A 17,360-nucleotide genomic window follows, 5' to 3' on the forward strand; every position below is an offset into this window, starting at 1 on the left:
CAACGGTCTTAATAAAGACTAGACAAATACAATGAAAACAGATCAAACAAAGACAGATGCATCAAACTTTGCAGTATACTTATTAGTAAGCAGCAGCAAAGCACGTGACGTACCTACTTGTATGCTATGTTACCCTCCTGGATCCCCCAGTCCTCACTTGAGGACATACGCATTTTAATTTTTCCACATTAATGATCAACCTGAGGTATGAATTAGATTTTTTGGAGAAATACCGGTTTCGGCAAAATCACTTCCACGATCCAGGAGGTTAAGTTTATTATTATTAAATATTTGTATTTGTGTTTAGTTAGATATTAACGTTTGACTGACAATGAAACCTAAATTGTAAGTGAAAGTATTAATGCTATGAACGAACTATTTTTATATCCGCTAAATATGCGTCTCTGCTCTTAATAGAGCATTAGATGGTGTGCAATAAGCAGACATGACTTTACCGGCCGGACCCCACACTTTCAGGCCCCGCCAATTCGCAATTTACGCTACAAGTTTAATCAAGTTTTATGTGGTCGAAGAAGATCCCTCAAACAGTGTGAAAGTATCTCCTGCAAAATGAGTACCAAAACTTTTAACTGGGAATGACTAAGTAGCATCGTTAGAAGTGTGCATCGCCCATTGAAATACAGTCCCCGGTAAATCAATCCTTCATAGGCGAAATCACGGGCCTTGTATTGTGTAAATACGGAAATCCGTTCAGTGCTGTGTTTAGGATGGTTTAGGATAACCCTTGCCTTGAATGTTAATTGAAAGTATATAAATAAAAGAAAATCTATTTTCAACAATGTTTATTAAGTGTTTAATTGAACAATTTTTTTGTTTTTTTTTTCTTACACTTGGGACGTTACAGACCCGATACCAAACCTTTGTCCTAGGGTATAATAAATCTAATTACAATACAATACCACGTTTGCTTATTATTTTGAAATTATGATTTTTATAGTAACATGGCGAGCAAGAGTTCCCAACTATCCCAAATAGGCATTGAAATGTGGATGCTTAGAGGACATGATGAAATAGTGATAACCTGATAACTACCAATATCCGACATATCTAAAATCCAAACATAGATCTATATCCACAGACCAATAGTAAGATTTTTAAAAATTACAATATAATATCATTCAATTTAATGCATTTGGTTTTTATGAATAGTCGACAACAAAATATATAGTTTTTTACCTTATTCCAATGTAATAAATAGAAAACATTTATCATAGATATCCTCATTTCTATAATAATTTGAAATCGACTTTTTCAACATAAGTTCTAAAAGCATTTAGAATTCTTTATTTTTATTAAAAATATCAAAATAAAATGCAGAATTTAAAGCACCAATGATTTAAAGTAGGTAAACATAATTGCGTTCAATACTTGTTGTTTTATTAAAATATATTTTCTGTGATATATTGATACATTTACAATTTCAATCAATTTTATGGAATGCGAACCGTGAAAAAAACTTTCCTTATATTTATAAAATTGATTAGAAAAATATTTTGAGAAGTTTATACTGCTTTGATCAAATATATACCTCCATTTATCATATCTATAATTAACTAAGGTTCTAGGTATATCTCCAATTTTGGCACTACACAAACAAAAATATTACAACGATAAAAGCAAAAAGCAACAAGTCGAAACTAATTCGTGCCAATATAACCTTAACACGAGTTGCCAAGGTTATTAAGAAGCTTTATTTCGGCTCATTTCTTTTTGCTTATACGTGTCACAATATATACATGTTGTTATATCCACATAAATGCACAACGAACGGGAGCAGAACCACAAAACAAAATGATGCAACTCGTCGCAGATCGCATCACAGTATTTACAGTCAGCTTCAAAAGGAACCTAGCAAAAAAGTCAAAAATGTAATACCCTTTTTGTATTCTTGAAATTTTGTCGATATTTCTGAGTACATAATCCGCACAGCATGTACTCCAAAATACCAACAAAAAATCTAGTTATCCGATCGTGGCAATAAATAGGTGTCACAATTTTACGCATCTTCCTTGCTACGTTTCTTTAGATTTTGATTATACCTTTATATTATATACTAAACTAACCGATCCACCCATTTTTACATAAAAATAATTTCTACTCTAAGTGCTTACTCGCTTATTCAGGATTCGTATCGTTTGAAGCTGTTGATTTCGAGGAAAATTTAAACTAGAAAAATTGTTTGTATAAATTATAAAATGGGCAATGTAAATACTTGTATTTTATCATTTAGCTAACTAAGCTCGTTAAGCAATAAAATGCTGCGTGTAAGCTTAATTAGACCAGCAGAGCGTCTAGAATGATATGATCTGTATGTAGCCGACACTCCTCTCTCATCCAACCTCGATTCGGAACAGCGTTTCTCTGGAAGAAGATACATTACAATGCGATAACTCTTTATTAAACACCAACACATAGTAAGCAGTACAGAAAACAAATTTATAAGGGCCAATCAACTTTTTTACCGACACTAATCTGTCCGCGACATTTTTCAAACAATTGCAGATTTTTGTAAGTAAACATGTTTTTTTCTCTAATTTTATAGATGGTGTACATGAATACATACATCCTACGTAAGTTCAACCAATTAAACTGTGAAATATCTTGTTGGAAGTACGATTTTTTGGTAACGCAGGAGACTCCCAAAGTGTCGGTAAAATAGTTGATTGGCCCATAAAGCGATTTTCAAGGTAAGCAATACGGTAAGTTTTAAAATATTATCACATTGAACCAAAAAGTTACAAATGGGCAAAGTCTAAGACTATCCGAAGTTTTACTTTTGAACGGGATAATATCTTTTCCTATCATTAAAACTTACTTTCCTGCACCAATATCTGACACAACAAAGCATGTATAAATACCTGATACGGCTCTATTTCTAGGGCCGGTAGCACGTGTCAGATATTTCTGCACGCTCCGGCTGTGGCAGATTAATGCAGGTGACTGTACTTAACCGGAAAATCAAAGATTGAAGTGAATTGGTCATTATACGAGCGTTCCAATCGTTAATTTGTCTGAACACTTTTCTGTAAAAATTTCCGAACATTCTGTCACAGTTGTTTAGTTATCTGGTAGAAATACAGGAACTCTAACAAATAATCTAAAACGACATCAAAATATACGGCCAATTCGTAAAAAATGAGGCGGTTGAAACGTTCGAATAATAACTGTTTTTCCATTGGCCGGCACGGCACCGATTTTCATACATTTTTGCTTCCCCGGCACCGGCACGGCGCCGACCAAAAACAGCCAATGACCCAATGAGGGCTATCGCGTATGAATTCGCCACTAGAGGCGCTAGTGTAGCGTGAGGTCTCCGAAATGTCAAATCTCATAGTTTTTGGGTGAGCTACGCGGGTTTATTTATAATTAGAATAATTTTGTGAATATTTTGCAATATCTGAAATTAATTATGGCAAATATGCGTTCCGGGGTAATGAATGTCTGTGTTTTGAGACAGTTTTGTCTTTCGGAAACCTTTGTGCTCCCTTTTTTTCGAACAAAACGGGGACTATGCAACACTGTGGCATGCTCGATATTTTTATGGTACGGTTTTAAGGTGTATTAAATATGATTTTAATCTAAACTTTGTTTTCACGCCCGTAATAACAGACTTTGAAAGCCATACTTAAAAACCTCACGCAACAGTGCGCCATCTAGTGAGACAAAAAACGATAGTCCTCATTGGGATGCACCAAATAAAAATAACCTATAGTTTTTATTTTATTTTTGGAAAGAATAGGATATTTTAAAATACCATTTTCATTGATTTTGAATTTGGATGAGTATTTATTTTTTTATAATTTTTAGCTCACCCAAAAACTATGAGATTTGACATTTCGGAGACCTCACGCTACACTAGCGCCTCTAGTGGTGAATTCATACGCAATAGCCCTCATTCCATTTCTTGGCAGGTCTCATTATCAAAAAGCAAAGACGAAACGAATCATCTTATGCGATACGCCAGAACATGATAACAAGGATGGAGCCGCTCTCTTAGCCTGGTTAGGCCGTTGATTGTAGTGATCACTGCAAGTAGTACTTACAGCACAACGCGCGCGCGCAGAATCATTGCGCCTGAATCTTGTACCGATACACCAACACGCTAGCCACGCCCACTAGCAGGCTCAGCAGTAGAGAACCCCACATCAGCATCTATGAACAATAGTAATTAAACCATGTTTGATATTACCAACTGGGGGAGGCTATGTCCAACAGTGGACGTCCTACGGCGCTGATATGATGATGATTCAAAGAGGTCTCGTCAAATATTATACCACCTAAGCGCGTAGCAGCGTTTTCCCGCTATTAATCTCGTAGGCGTACAAACCGTGGACTAAACTGGCGAGTCGGCCGCACGAACCTTTTGCAATTCGTCATATGGGCTTGAACTTAAAAATCTATTCAATCTTTTAAACTCTTTCCGTGCGGATATGTAGATTACGCGCTACGAACTACTCGCTACGAGCTACTGCTGTAGTATTTCGTCGCAACTTTAGTGTAAAATTAGGGCTTATAGATTTAGAGCTGGGCACGTAGGGTTAGAAACTTGGCTCTACAAGAGATCTGATTACTTTTTGACAGTGCGAGCTACATGGTCTTGTCTTGGCAACATTTAACATGAAATGTTTTTGTGGGATTTCATTTCTTTTTGTAAGTTGCTTATGATATTTATACAACATGTTCTTTTTTTAATTATGTTTTAATTTGTAAGAAGAATGTACTTGTATAATTTTCAGATCTCAAGCATGAAATTAAGTTTGTATGGGAAAACCGAAACAAATCATTCCTTAATTTAAAGGGTAGGGGATGATTTACTAAAAATCCTAAAATACATATCTTATTATTTATAACAAGGATAACAAGGACCCCTTATATCAATTTTCAGACCTCTAGCATCACAATTTGCGGAAGTCTCATACAAACTTTCACCCGCTAAGGAGTGAAAGGGGGGGGGCTTAAGGGGTTGGGGGGGGGGGTTCAAGTTTTAAGATTTTTTCGTTGTTTGTATACTATTACTAGCTTACATACCAAATTTCAGCTCTCAGGAAGAACCTTAAGAATATTGATGATCATCAGTGAGTCAGTGACGAAATCGGGGTATTTTAGATATCAATAAAATCTAAAGTATAAGAGCTATGCAATTGAAACTTTATAGTTTTAATAAGTCAACCACCGACATCATATCCCGAAAATTGTGTTTATCTGGTATAATCCGAACCCAAGTTAAGAAGGTTCAAAAATACGACGAAGCGCTTCGAGAAAAGGTAGGTAGTGCCCTTGCGCTTCGCTTGGCTCGTCTTGGCGGGGGCACTCCCGTGCCCCCAGATAACAAAGATCTTCAAATCATCATCAGAATGAAAAATATCGACATCATTAAATATGCACCTTAGCTTTGGAAGGTTTCTTATCGGGAACCGCTCCTTTCGGCGTGGCTTGCGTGCCAAGCATACGCTTTGCTAACCGGCGCTCCACGGAGCGGTCCCTAGTGGCCCGCTGTTCGCAACGCTGGAGCTCCTTTCTGGCCCCAGAGTCGTCGGGCGCCGCTGCCGCCGCAGCTTTGGCTGCTTCTAGGGCTTCAGAGTTGCGCCCCATTGCGGAGAGTATACGTGATTTGCGGTACAGAGCTTTCGCGTTATGGGGCTGGCAGGTTAGGACGCGGGTTACTGCCTGAAAAGTGAGTTTTGATTAAAGTGATGCTTCAAGCGTGCCCAGCGTTGGCCCTGGGGTAGAGGAACGGGAGCGGTCGCTCTAGGCGCCAGATAGCTGAGCAGTTTCAAAGTAAAATTATGAGGGCGCCTTTTGAGAGGCGCGGAAGCGGTACATAATTTCGCTCTGCCTTGACCAAAATGACCAAGGGCTAGAGCCGGCGCTGTTTCAATAACGTGATGCACCTCTATCGGTCTTCTAAGATCTGCAAATTTTGCGTTGCGAACGTAAAATCTCGCTGCGATGGTAAGAATATCCCTCCTTTTTATAATAGAACCAAACTGTGTAATTGTAAACCTGTAGACCTCACATGAGAGTGGTTTATTGGAAAGGATGGTGAAGAGTTGTAAGTGTCACCTTGTCAGAAACATGCAAGTCTCATACCACCAATCTAGAGTTCCATGTTTCAATGGCAGGGTTGGTAGATGTTGAAAATGGGACTCTTATCTCCGTATGCACCTCTCATAAGGGGTCTACGGGTATATAAGGTAAAGAGTTAGTTGTCAACTTGAAATAAACCTTCACTTACCTGCAACGCGGCCTCATAAACACCAGCCTTCAGTTGCGCTGCGGCCATATTGTTATGCACTCGCAGCCTCTCCTCTAACAGAGCTTGCAGGTCGTCGGTGGTAGGCACGAAATCACCCGATGGGGTTGGTTCGGAGATACCGCCCTCGCTTTCATCCAATACATCCAAAGCGCGTCGATACAACTGAACGGCGAGTTGGGCCTCCCCGCGGCCGTACCACCAGTTGCCGCGAGCGCGACGACGGGTCCTGGATTATATTGCTTTATTAGTTCAGAATAAAAATCTGCTAGTATTGTCTTGAAGATGGCAGTACAATTTTGATAGGTGCTAATTTGACGATGGTTGCAGTTTTCTCATGAGCCGTGTGCCAATGACGGTTGTCTTTTTTAACAGCAATATTTAAAAATATATATAACGAAAACAAGAAAATATTTTTCTATCAGTTTAAAGTCGGTGCCTCAGCACAAACCAGCAAGAGTGACAGATAGAAGACACAACTGTGACAGATAGGTCTGTCTGGCTTATAATGAGGCACTGACAAATACAAATATTTTTTATAGCACACCACAAATCAGTACAAAAAATGTATAACTGTAAAAAATGTTTAGCTAAAAAATAAAAAAATAAAATGTATAGCTGTGTGTAAATGTATAAGTGTATAGCTGACTTCTTGAGACGGTTCATAAATGACGAAGTTCTGAAGTAACAAATATACATATATTAAAAAAAACGAATTACATAACATCTCCCTTTTTTCAAGTCAGTTAATATAATAATAGGTAATGTTTAATTAGTATTATTTACTTTAAATAATATCACTCAATAGAGGTATAACATTATTAAAACTGCGATTACGTCGTTATCAAAGTTATAATTATAATAATAGTTATATGACAATCAACTGACAATATCTAACTATGAGTTTAGTCAGATATATGAAGAACCAAAAAAATTATAGGTAATTAATCTTTATAATTTTGTAGTTATGCAAACAAGACATTTGTTCATGCTACTCTAAAACATGGAGTACAAGTTGTTAATAACAAATATTTAATTCTATTTGAATGTTTGAATCTGAAACCGTTTTTTTTTTTCTAAATAAAGTTCAAAGTAACTACAAATTTTTGCGACTGCCGTAATTAATTATAAATCTACAAAATAGACAAATGCATTACGAAAATCTAATAATATATGAACCAGTGTTAACAGTCGTTGTCATCAATTGATGGCGGCTAACGATCTTACATTTGATTGCATCAACAATTAACATAGATAAGATTACAGAATGATGCATGTTAATTATTTTATGATAGAGAATGCAACATCAACTAAGTTCTTGAACGCTTTAACGTGACTAGCTAACATAAACACAGATAAGAGTAGCCTTGATCTAGAATTGTATCAAATTATGGGACAATATTTCCTTTGACAAAGTGTGTGCCAAATATTTCCAATGATAAAATTAAGCTGGGTCTCCACTGAGCGAACCGCCTCGCGAGGCGAGCGCATGAGGCATGATTTTTTTCGATACAAGGCTCAAAAACGCACCGAAAATGGCTGCCGCGCGAGGCCGCCCGCTCAGTGGAGACCCGGCTTTAAATGTGTATGTAGTTATATTACAATAGTACAAAAAACCTAAGCAACGGAACACTACTAAAATTCCAAAAGATGACAAAAATGTAGCTATAGACAAGTGAATATACTGAATTCTTATGTGGGTACTGCGCATCATATTTTAATGCAATAAACAATAAACTAAAAGAATTTCTTTGCTCACCGGCAACCTTATGATAGCTAAGTTTATGCAAAATATGCGTGTTCATGCAGTTCCTCCACCTCCACACTGTAAGATCACACACAAATCACACAAACCCATCAAATCGCATCGCGTTTCGAACTCAATCAGAGCTCATCTTCAGAGCCACACAACCATACACCATGCTACCAGATGTTAGAGTCAAAGAAATCCTTTTAGTTCATTGATATGGACCTCCGCAAAGTAACGCCTGATTCAATAAATGCAGTAAACAATGTTGTGTGTTGGCGAGCCTACACCTAGCTTTTAACCAGCTACAATCGCCAATATCGTCAAATAAACTTGTCTAATGCTATTATACACATTCTGGCATTGCTAACATCAAAATGAGGTCATCATGTCGATTTGGTTAACACGTGGTTAACACATTAGAAGAGTCGTGAATAAAACATTTGTTACCCTTGACTTGCTTACATAACAATCAACAAAGTCCAGCTGATCACAAGATTACAATAATTACACTTATTAACACTAATGAAGAGAGACAAATTCATATTGTTTTTCATATTTTATGCTTTTGCTCATGAGTGTCTGTGAAGAATTATTTTTTGCTATGCCACAGGAACTTTGCAATCCACCGGAATAAAAACTATACTACCTATGTCTTCCCTGAGTGTAATGTTATCTGCATACCAAATTTCATCTAAATCCGTTCAGCGGTTTAAGCGTAAATAGGTAACAGAGAGACAGACAGAGTTACCATAATGTGGCCTTATACCCTGCTTGGAATTTTTCTCTTATAATTAATAGTAAAACATTGTAAAAACGTAAAATAACACAAAAAAAATTACCCAATTTCCATTCTTTCCGCAATAGGTAGAGTTTCATGTTCTGGCTCCTCGCACCAATCATGGAGTTCTAGGCGGGCCTCGAGCCAGGTCTCCGGCCCTATTGCGGGACCGGCATAATGTACTGGAGTATTTTCGCCTATAAGACCCTGGTTTTCGCCAGGTTTCAAGCCCATGTCTCCGTATGCAAACCTAGGTGCTATTTGTAACAAGCATTCTTCTCCCCGGTACATAAGAGTTAGTGCTAAGTCCAATCCTTGTAGGATCTAGAAATTGCGAAAACAAGAACATTAGTATCCTAAATATTCTACAGAAATACCTTATACTAGTGTCTATTAAGTCTACACTAGAGTGACTAGACTATTCTTTGATAAATCATGAGATATATAAAATAAATGACTTTTTATTGTTTTCTTTAGAAACAAGAAATAAATCATTAGTTTTAGTAGTTAGAAATAAATAGTTTTTATTTTTAACTAATTTGCATTTTCATCAAATTTTTAATTGAGATTGAGCAAGTAGTAGGTTAATTTCTGAATTATTGGTAACTCATTAGATAGACATAATTACATTTAAAACTATGTAGTTTGCTTGAAACTTGAAACAAAAGATTGGTTCTCTTTTTCTTTCTCATTTGTGTCTTCAGGAAAACAAAAAATCCCATTAGTCCCCATGAGCAACATTAATATGCTGGTTGTACTGTACATTTTTTGTTTTACAATCTAAATACATATACAATATTTACACTGTAGTTAAATATGCAAATATTTAATTAATATACTTTATAAGCTAACTAAACTACTAGTTTAGTTTACTATCCATAAAAATAATATGAGTATTAGGAGTAGGGTAATATAAGGATTTCAAAATAAGAAGAAAAAAACAATTGAAATTAACAACAGCATCTACTCAGACATTCAAATTTCAAGATATTATCAATGTTTGATAAGGATAAGATAAAAAGAAATAGCTCTTTCAATTGGGATGTCCCAGTTTTTGACAACATATAATAAATCGAAAACCATTTGGAGAAATAGGCTTTGTGAAGTGTTTTCAGAAATCAGATTCTAAAAATGTGAAAAACTGAATTAAATAAACAAAATTTAAGTAATGACCCTCATTTGACCCCAGCAGTGTCCCGTCACAAAGGCAGTTATAAAGCAGGTCTACACTCTTAAGCAAATTGACAGTTTGAAATGTTGCTGTCCTGCTTATAATAGCAGAATCTAACCTGTATTGTCTTTATGTTTTGTATTGTCTTAATGTTTGTACCGTCTTAATGTTTCGTATCATCTCAATGTCTGTGTATGTCTATTTTAGGTACGCAACAAGCACTTCACGGCAACCAACGTTTGGAAACTGTTTTCTAAAAACTGGTCAAACACGATTTACACTTGTGCTGCTGTCAGTTGTCATTGGCAGTAGTGGTTGCTAACCTAAAGCGACCGGTTGCCAAAAACAAAGAAGTTGAAGTTGAAGTATAATAGCAGAGTGACAAAGATAGAACTTTAATCACATTATGCGCACCTGGCTTTAAACAGTTGTCATTTATCATAAAGTCCGAAATGTATATGAGTATTTCGAATGTATTTTTACAAATTAAATTATTAAATTACGTTGTTACAAGTAAATACAAAAGAATTTAAATATCAGATTTTAATACAAAATATCTATTTACTATCACACCATTAAACAAAAATAGGAACAATCGAAGCTAAAATAAGAGAAATAAATAAAACTACAGCCACAGATTATGTTATGTACAACCTGAATTTTTCTAGGCATTGGAATGTGGCTGTCTCATTGTGACAACATCCAACGTATTTCGTAAAAAAAAAAAATACTCATCCAAATTCAAAATCCATGAAAATGGTATCTTAAAATATCCTATTTTTTCCAAAAATAAAATAAAAACTATAGGTTATTTTTTTTGGTGCATCCCAATTGATGTTTTAAATTAAAGGGAACTGCATATTAGTTGCAGTAAGTTAGTCATGGTTAAACCAAGTTTAAATAAACGTCTCTTGAGCAAAAATACTTTGATGCTAACATGAAATAACAAATTGAATGCAAAGACGATCATGAGAAGACACTTTTGACTAAGGTAATCTGTCCCCATTAAAGTGAGGGTAGACTGAAATCAGCAACCCTTCTGAACTTTGGAAGCTATAGCTTGCTCCACTTGTTAGTCCGAGATCATTGATCAATCTAAGGGACCCATTTATGCATGTTAGCATGCATGATGAAGAAATCAGAGGAGAAATGCATATTGCTAATTTATCATAGTTATTATCCTCAGGCTAGCTAACATTGGCCCGATACATATTGCAGGCATAAGAACCAAGTCAATCATAGCTTAAGTGTATGATGAAATGTTTGTTTGTTTATACTCTTTATTGTACAAAAAGGAAAAACAAAAAGGTTACATAAATAAAAGTAAACTGTTAATAACAAAGGCAGACTTATCCCTTAAATGTTCATTAAAAATAAGTTTGAAAATCTGACTTACCTCATTATCTCCCAAATAAATCTTAAGATTGTCTCTCTTTTCAAATACATCTGCTTCACCTTTAATTTTGAGCTCATAACTTATCCGCAAGATATCACTTCTGTGGGGCCGTAATCCTTCAGATTCATCTCCAGGTTTCAGTATCTGTACCCAAGGTCATAAGAATTTAATTTACTTTATAAAGGAAGGTAGATTTTTATTACATTTGTAAAACCATGAAACAAAGACAGTTAATTTATGATATGCTACTAAGTTCAAAGTTAAGTGACGTTTCTAACCTTTTTAAGTAGGGCGCCTGATCCTAGCACATCCTGCCACTCGACTGCTTTGCTTTCTGGTGACTTCTCGGTCTCCGCAGCTGCCACCTCCGCTAGCTTGGCCTCTTCGATTTCATGCGCTGCAGCCGATGCCAAATCCTCAAAGGAACTGCTCTCCGACTGATTCACCAACGCATTTTCTTCTTCGCTCATCTTAAAAATAAAATTATCTACGCACTTCTTCGCATACGTAAAGTGTTTATCAATACGCATCAAGTCACGATTACCATGCAAATCATTACGGTTAAAACTGAATATAAGACGGTTTTATCAATCACTTACCTTTTCGCTTGAAAAGAAGAAAGGATAAACAAAACTGTGCCGTTTCAAAATATGACAAATCAACTTTTTGGATTTTGTGAACAAAAAATCGCAAATTTGAAGGGAGCGATGTTGACCGAGAATGTTTTGTGATGGATGTGATGATGATGTGAAACGAAACGAAAGGGTACGAGAACAAGAATTTTTACTAATCTGTATTTCAATTTATTCTGTACGGCTACTACGAAACTATAAACTCGAAGTTCGTATCGTACTGTCCCTCTCGCTCTCATATTAATAGTATAAGTGTTAGAGGGACCGCACGACACAAACTTCGAGTTTCGTAGTAGCCCTGCTGTTCAAACTATTGTAGAGAATACAGTTTCATGTGAAATCTATAATAAAAACATGTTAGCCAATATGAGAAATGCGAACATAAATAATTAAAAGCCGATGATGATTGTTTACTTAGGACCTGTTAAAGTCACAAATAAAGACGCTATAAAGCGGTGCTGTTATGCCGTCTATTGACAGTTACTGTCAATGTAAATGTCACTGTCAGGTCAGGCAGTCAATAAATGATCTGTGTTAAAAATCCTGGTATTTCAGCAGTGAAAATTAGATTTTCCATCGATTTTAGTATTTCACAATTTTACAGGTAGTTCTAACGACCTTTATTGTAAGCATCATAACTATGCAGAAATATGAGAAGCTAGAAAAAATAGGAGAGGGAACCTATGGCACCGTATTCAAAGCCAAAAACAAAGAAACTCATGAAATAGTTGCTCTAAAACGGGTGAGGTTAGACGACGATGACGAAGGTGTACCGTCGTCTGCTTTGAGGGAAATATGCCTCCTAAAAGAGTTAAAGCACAAAAATATAGTTAGACTCTACGATGTGCTTCATAGTGAAAAGAAGCTAACGCTAGTATTCGAGCACTGCGATCAAGATTTAAAGAAATACTTCGACAGTCTGAACGGCGAGATAGATCTTGATGTAGTGAAATCTTTTATGTACCAGCTGCTGCGAGGACTTGCCTTCTGTCATAGTCACAATGTCCTACACAGAGATTTAAAGCCTCAGAATTTGTTGATCAATAAAAATGGAGAATTAAAACTCGCAGATTTTGGATTAGCCAGGGCCTTTGGGATTCCTGTGAAATGTTATTCTGCAGAGGTGGTTACCCTCTGGTACCGCCCACCTGATGTGTTGTTTGGAGCCAAATTGTATACCACTAGTATTGACATGTGGTCAGCTGGTTGTATATTTGCAGAATTGGCCAATTCTGGCAGGCCCCTGTTTCCTGGCTCTGATGTAGATGACCAACTAAAACGCATCTTCAAATTACTTGGTAAGTATCTTTTTAAAAATATTAATTTATATAATGACTATTTTTTTTTATGTTGCATATACCTAATATGCTCAACTGCTGGGCAAAGGTCTTCCCTTTCTTACTAAAAATTACATAACATTATTTTTTCATACTGAGATCTTATAACAGAAGTTTTTTTTTATTATAGGTACTCCTAATGAAGACACATGGCCAGGAGTTACCCAGCTCCCTGACTACAAGCCTCTCCCAGTTTATCAACCAAGCCTTGGGCTAGCCCAAGTGGTTCCAAGGCTGCCAGCAAGAGGTCGAGACTTGCTTGCTCGTCTTCTTACCTGCAATCCAGCTCTAAGAATGCCTGCTGATGATGCTATGGCCCACGCATATTTCCACGACCTTAATCCGTCAGTAAAGAATGATAGATGTTAACAATTAATACATCCATACAAATGTACCTCTGAATTATTAGTTCCTGGTGAAAATGCAGAGGTACAAGAGTGTTGTGATGATGAAACCAAGAATTAAACAAGCGGACTGTAGTTACTAGATTTACTGTATTTTAGGAATGTGGATGCCAAAGGGCAAGTCTCACAAGACAGCCTAGTTAAGTGTAGACGCTAAGAAGTGTTGATCTCATTTAAAGGCGATGTTATGTGTACTTAAGAATTGTAAATAAAATCATTCTAGATTTATTAATCATAATTATATTTATAATAATAATTAATATAATTCAGATTATAAATTAAGCAGTGTATATAAATAAGATTTGGATTAATTGATTTTTGTTAGACATAATAGCATTTATGTTTGTTTGTAGTGCCATTCAAAATGGTATTGGTATATGTTGTAACTTCTTCTTAAACTACTCTAATAATGATGTTAGTATCTTGAAACTTAAAATACTTCGTACTTTTTGTACATAATATTATTAACCATACTTTGACTGACATTTCTTCTAAGTGATTATATGTAAATGTAGTGTTGGATTTGTCCAATAAGTTTAATTTAGGGCAATAAAATTTTGTAACATGGTACAACTATGGCTGTTTTTTTAATTATTTTGTATCTTCAGTAGTTTCCAGTTCATAGCATAAAATGTCATTGACAAAGTCGCTTAAATCATCACTAATCTCTTTTACACTTGATGTCATAGATGACTTGTAACTTGAGGACTCCATGCTTGCTGAGGCCTTTGAAGATGTGGCTAGCTCTGACATTTGTGATGTGGCCATGCAAGTTTGGCCTATTTCTTTGGATGATGTTGTAACTGCTGCAGCAGATTTGGCACATGTTTGTTCCATCGTTTCTGTTGATGTTGAAATGGCTGTACTTGTTTTATCAATTAACATTTGTTCAGATATTCCTGCTGCTGCGGCTGCAACCGTGCGTGATTTACTCAAAGTTTCTTCTAAAATTTCTGAAGTATTTCTACTAGTTTGCTCAACTGCCTTCACTTTTTCAGTTTCTTCATTTTCCTTTTTCTTTTCAGTTTTTATTTCCGAGCTTTCTGAGGTGGCCTCCTTTAAAATTTCTGGTTTCAGAAGCAAACAACAATGATCTTCCTTTAGCATAATCTGGGTATTCTTCTTGACAGTGTCAACTTTTCCTATTTCATAATTGATGTCTTTCTGAATATTGCATGTTTCGTTTTTATTTCTCACCTGTTCCATCATAGGACAAGATTTGCATAATTTAATAGGTATGACTTTTTCTTTTTTCTTTAATTCATCGCCCGACTTTTTTTTGGCTGTTACAGTAAGAATTCCATCTGAGGATAGATTCGAAGTAACGTCTTCGGACTTGCAATTGTGCGGCAAAGCATATCTCCTTGTGAACTGTCTCGCGATTAAACCATGTTCATCTTTCCGTTCCTTATGCCTTCCTTCAACTAAAATTTGATCGTTTACCACTTTAACACTAATTTCATTGGGCCGGAAATGCTGGACATCCAATGTTACTTTAAAATAGTCAGTCTGATTATCTACTTTCGACCCGAAATCTACGACGTTCTGCATACACCATTTCCATGGTCTATAGTAGTTTGTGTTAGCGTTGTAGAAGGGAAAAATGATGTCGTCAGGAGTGATGCACATCCCGAAACTTTGGTCGTTTAGACGGGCGGGCCACAATGTGGGAAGAAGAGACATGATGGACGTATGCAAGGAACACACTAGCACAGTCTTAGATTTGAGAGAAAACTGGGAGAGTAAGCTCTGTGCCAAGCGCTTTTATTTGGCGCTTGTTTGTTTTCGGCTTACGCTAAGGTTGCTTCTCTTCGCGTGTCCTTTTTAACGGGTATAAAATTTACTTTAGACTGAAACCGTTTAACTGGCCACTGAGTGACCCCACGGGCAAGGCTACATACAGTAAACCACACAACACTGACGCGTTTCGAACTCAACCAGAGCTCATCTTCAGAGCAAATTCAAATCCAAATTCTTTATTTCGGACAAACAGAGTATCCATAGTGTGTAAATAAACAAACAAAACAAAAGATAATAACATTTTAAACTTATTTTAGTGTTAGTATTTATGGACATATATTTATTATTATTATTATTATATTATCTGTTACAAACTGCGCCACACTCTTTATCTGCTCAGTCAAATATTTTAAGATCGGACAATCAAATCTGGCAGCAATTTCCTTCAGAATGCTGTTGGGATGGGACTTCGTCTCACACGGCTTAGTAATGAGACTATATTTTTCCGCATTATACTTCACGGGTTAAATTTCAATTACTTTAACACAGTTGATGGTAATTTATGCTCGTCGTAATGCATATATTACTATATTGTTTTTTGTAGTTGGTACAATTTTTTGTTATATTTTTTTTTGTATATTTTAGTTAGTTCAACCCTGACTGCTAGAAGATGCATAGATCGGTAGTGATTGACTGCACTTTCCAACTGCTATTTTAACAGTGACATTAACGTATTCTTTTAATAGTCGGTGACCGAAATATCGAATTACCTACTCATCCTAATAATATCGAGCGAGGCTGGGACGGAAGTTGGGGTTCTCAAAATCTATTAGCAATTTTTACGTCATACTTATCATCATATACATATATGTACCTACCACACTCACAGTCAAGAGCATGAATATATGTACGTTACCAACCAAAGGCGTCAAAACCCTAAACCTAGATACCGTAAACTCAGGTTTCTATAGTCCCAAGCGTTCATCAATAGTCCAAACGGACTTTTTAACACGCTTTTATTAGGTCGATCTGTATGTAACTATGTAATAGAATCTAAGGTAACTTTTTACGTGCATTTATAAAAGCGCGTTTTTCTAATGTTATATATGTTGTTCTTATAGTTTCGCCATGTCTGTCTGTCCTTCCGCTTTGCTCAGAGACTATCAATGCTAGAAAGCTGTAATTTTACACGAATATATATGTAAACTATGCCGACAAAATAGTACAATAAAAAATACAAAAAAAATTTTTGAGTACCTAGACGTAAAGTGGGGGTGTTTTTTTTCTCATCCAACCGTATAGTGTGGGGTATCGTTGGATTGGTCTTTTAAAATCATTAGTGGGTTGCTATAACGATTTTTCGATTTAGTGATTGGTTTCCAAAATATTCAACTTTAAAGTCCAAATTTTCGTCGGCGGGCCGGATTAAATCCCTTCGCGGGGCGGAGTTGGCCCACTTGTATAAACCGCCGTGAGCACGACCTGCAGTACAACCTTATCTCAGTAAACCGTCATAGTTTGCATCAAGGAAGACACTAGGATGTCTAACGTGAATATGTTCTACTAGAGGTTGAGCTTACAGTGGTTTATACATATATAGTCCATCATTTAGTGTCTCTAGACTTAGCTGTTAAGATTTTTTTTTTTTTTTTTTTTAATCTTATATTTTAACGAGGCTTCAGTACACTAAAAGTGACTATGCCAGCCTCATGGGGGCCTCAGATACATGTTACACTCTCTTGTGCAGAAACCTAGTCTCTGGATGCAAAGGCCCGTCTGATGAACTTGTAAATCCGCATCGCTTCTTCTGAAAGTGGATGACTCAGAATCACATTTACACTTCCATTCCACAGATCCATACCATCCAGATACCGGTTT

General features: G+C 36.2%; 3 protein-coding genes across 3 annotated transcripts; 1 reads left to right on the plus strand and 2 right to left on the minus strand.

Annotated features, from left to right (window-relative positions):
* Window positions 1–788: 788 nt before the first annotated feature.
* Window positions 789–12,128, minus strand: zda (peptidyl-prolyl cis-trans isomerase zonda). The gene is made up of 8 exons (XM_074097299.1): window positions 11,969–12,128; window positions 11,648–11,839; window positions 11,370–11,513; window positions 8,864–9,126; window positions 6,257–6,503; window positions 5,407–5,688; window positions 4,065–4,173; window positions 789–2,382 (listed from the first exon to the last, which is right to left on the minus strand). The coding sequence occupies exons 2-7, from the start codon at window positions 11,837–11,839 to the stop codon at window positions 4,087–4,089; spliced, it is 1,215 nt and encodes a 404-aa protein (XP_073953400.1). The 5' UTR covers window positions 11,969–12,128; the 3' UTR covers window positions 789–2,382; window positions 4,065–4,086.
* Window positions 12,129–12,490: 362 nt separating this feature from the next.
* On the plus strand, window positions 12,491–13,848 carry Cdk5 (Cyclin-dependent kinase 5). The gene is made up of 2 exons (XM_074097302.1): window positions 12,491–13,299; window positions 13,469–13,848. The coding sequence occupies exons 1-2, from the start codon at window positions 12,642–12,644 to the stop codon at window positions 13,705–13,707; spliced, it is 897 nt and encodes a 298-aa protein (XP_073953403.1). The 5' UTR covers window positions 12,491–12,641; the 3' UTR covers window positions 13,708–13,848.
* Window positions 13,849–14,304: 456 nt separating this feature from the next.
* LOC141434847 (uncharacterized) lies at window positions 14,305–16,099 on the minus strand. Its single transcript, XM_074097300.1, has one exon. The coding sequence runs from the start codon at window positions 15,423–15,425 to the stop codon at window positions 14,334–14,336; it is 1,092 nt and encodes a 363-aa protein (XP_073953401.1). The 5' UTR covers window positions 15,426–16,099; the 3' UTR covers window positions 14,305–14,333.
* Between the last annotated feature and the right edge of the window lie 1,261 nt (window positions 16,100–17,360).

This window comes from Choristoneura fumiferana, chromosome 14 (assembly GCF_025370935.1).
Source record: "Choristoneura fumiferana chromosome 14, NRCan_CFum_1, whole genome shotgun sequence".
NCBI lineage: Eukaryota > Metazoa > Arthropoda > Insecta > Lepidoptera > Tortricidae > Choristoneura > Choristoneura fumiferana.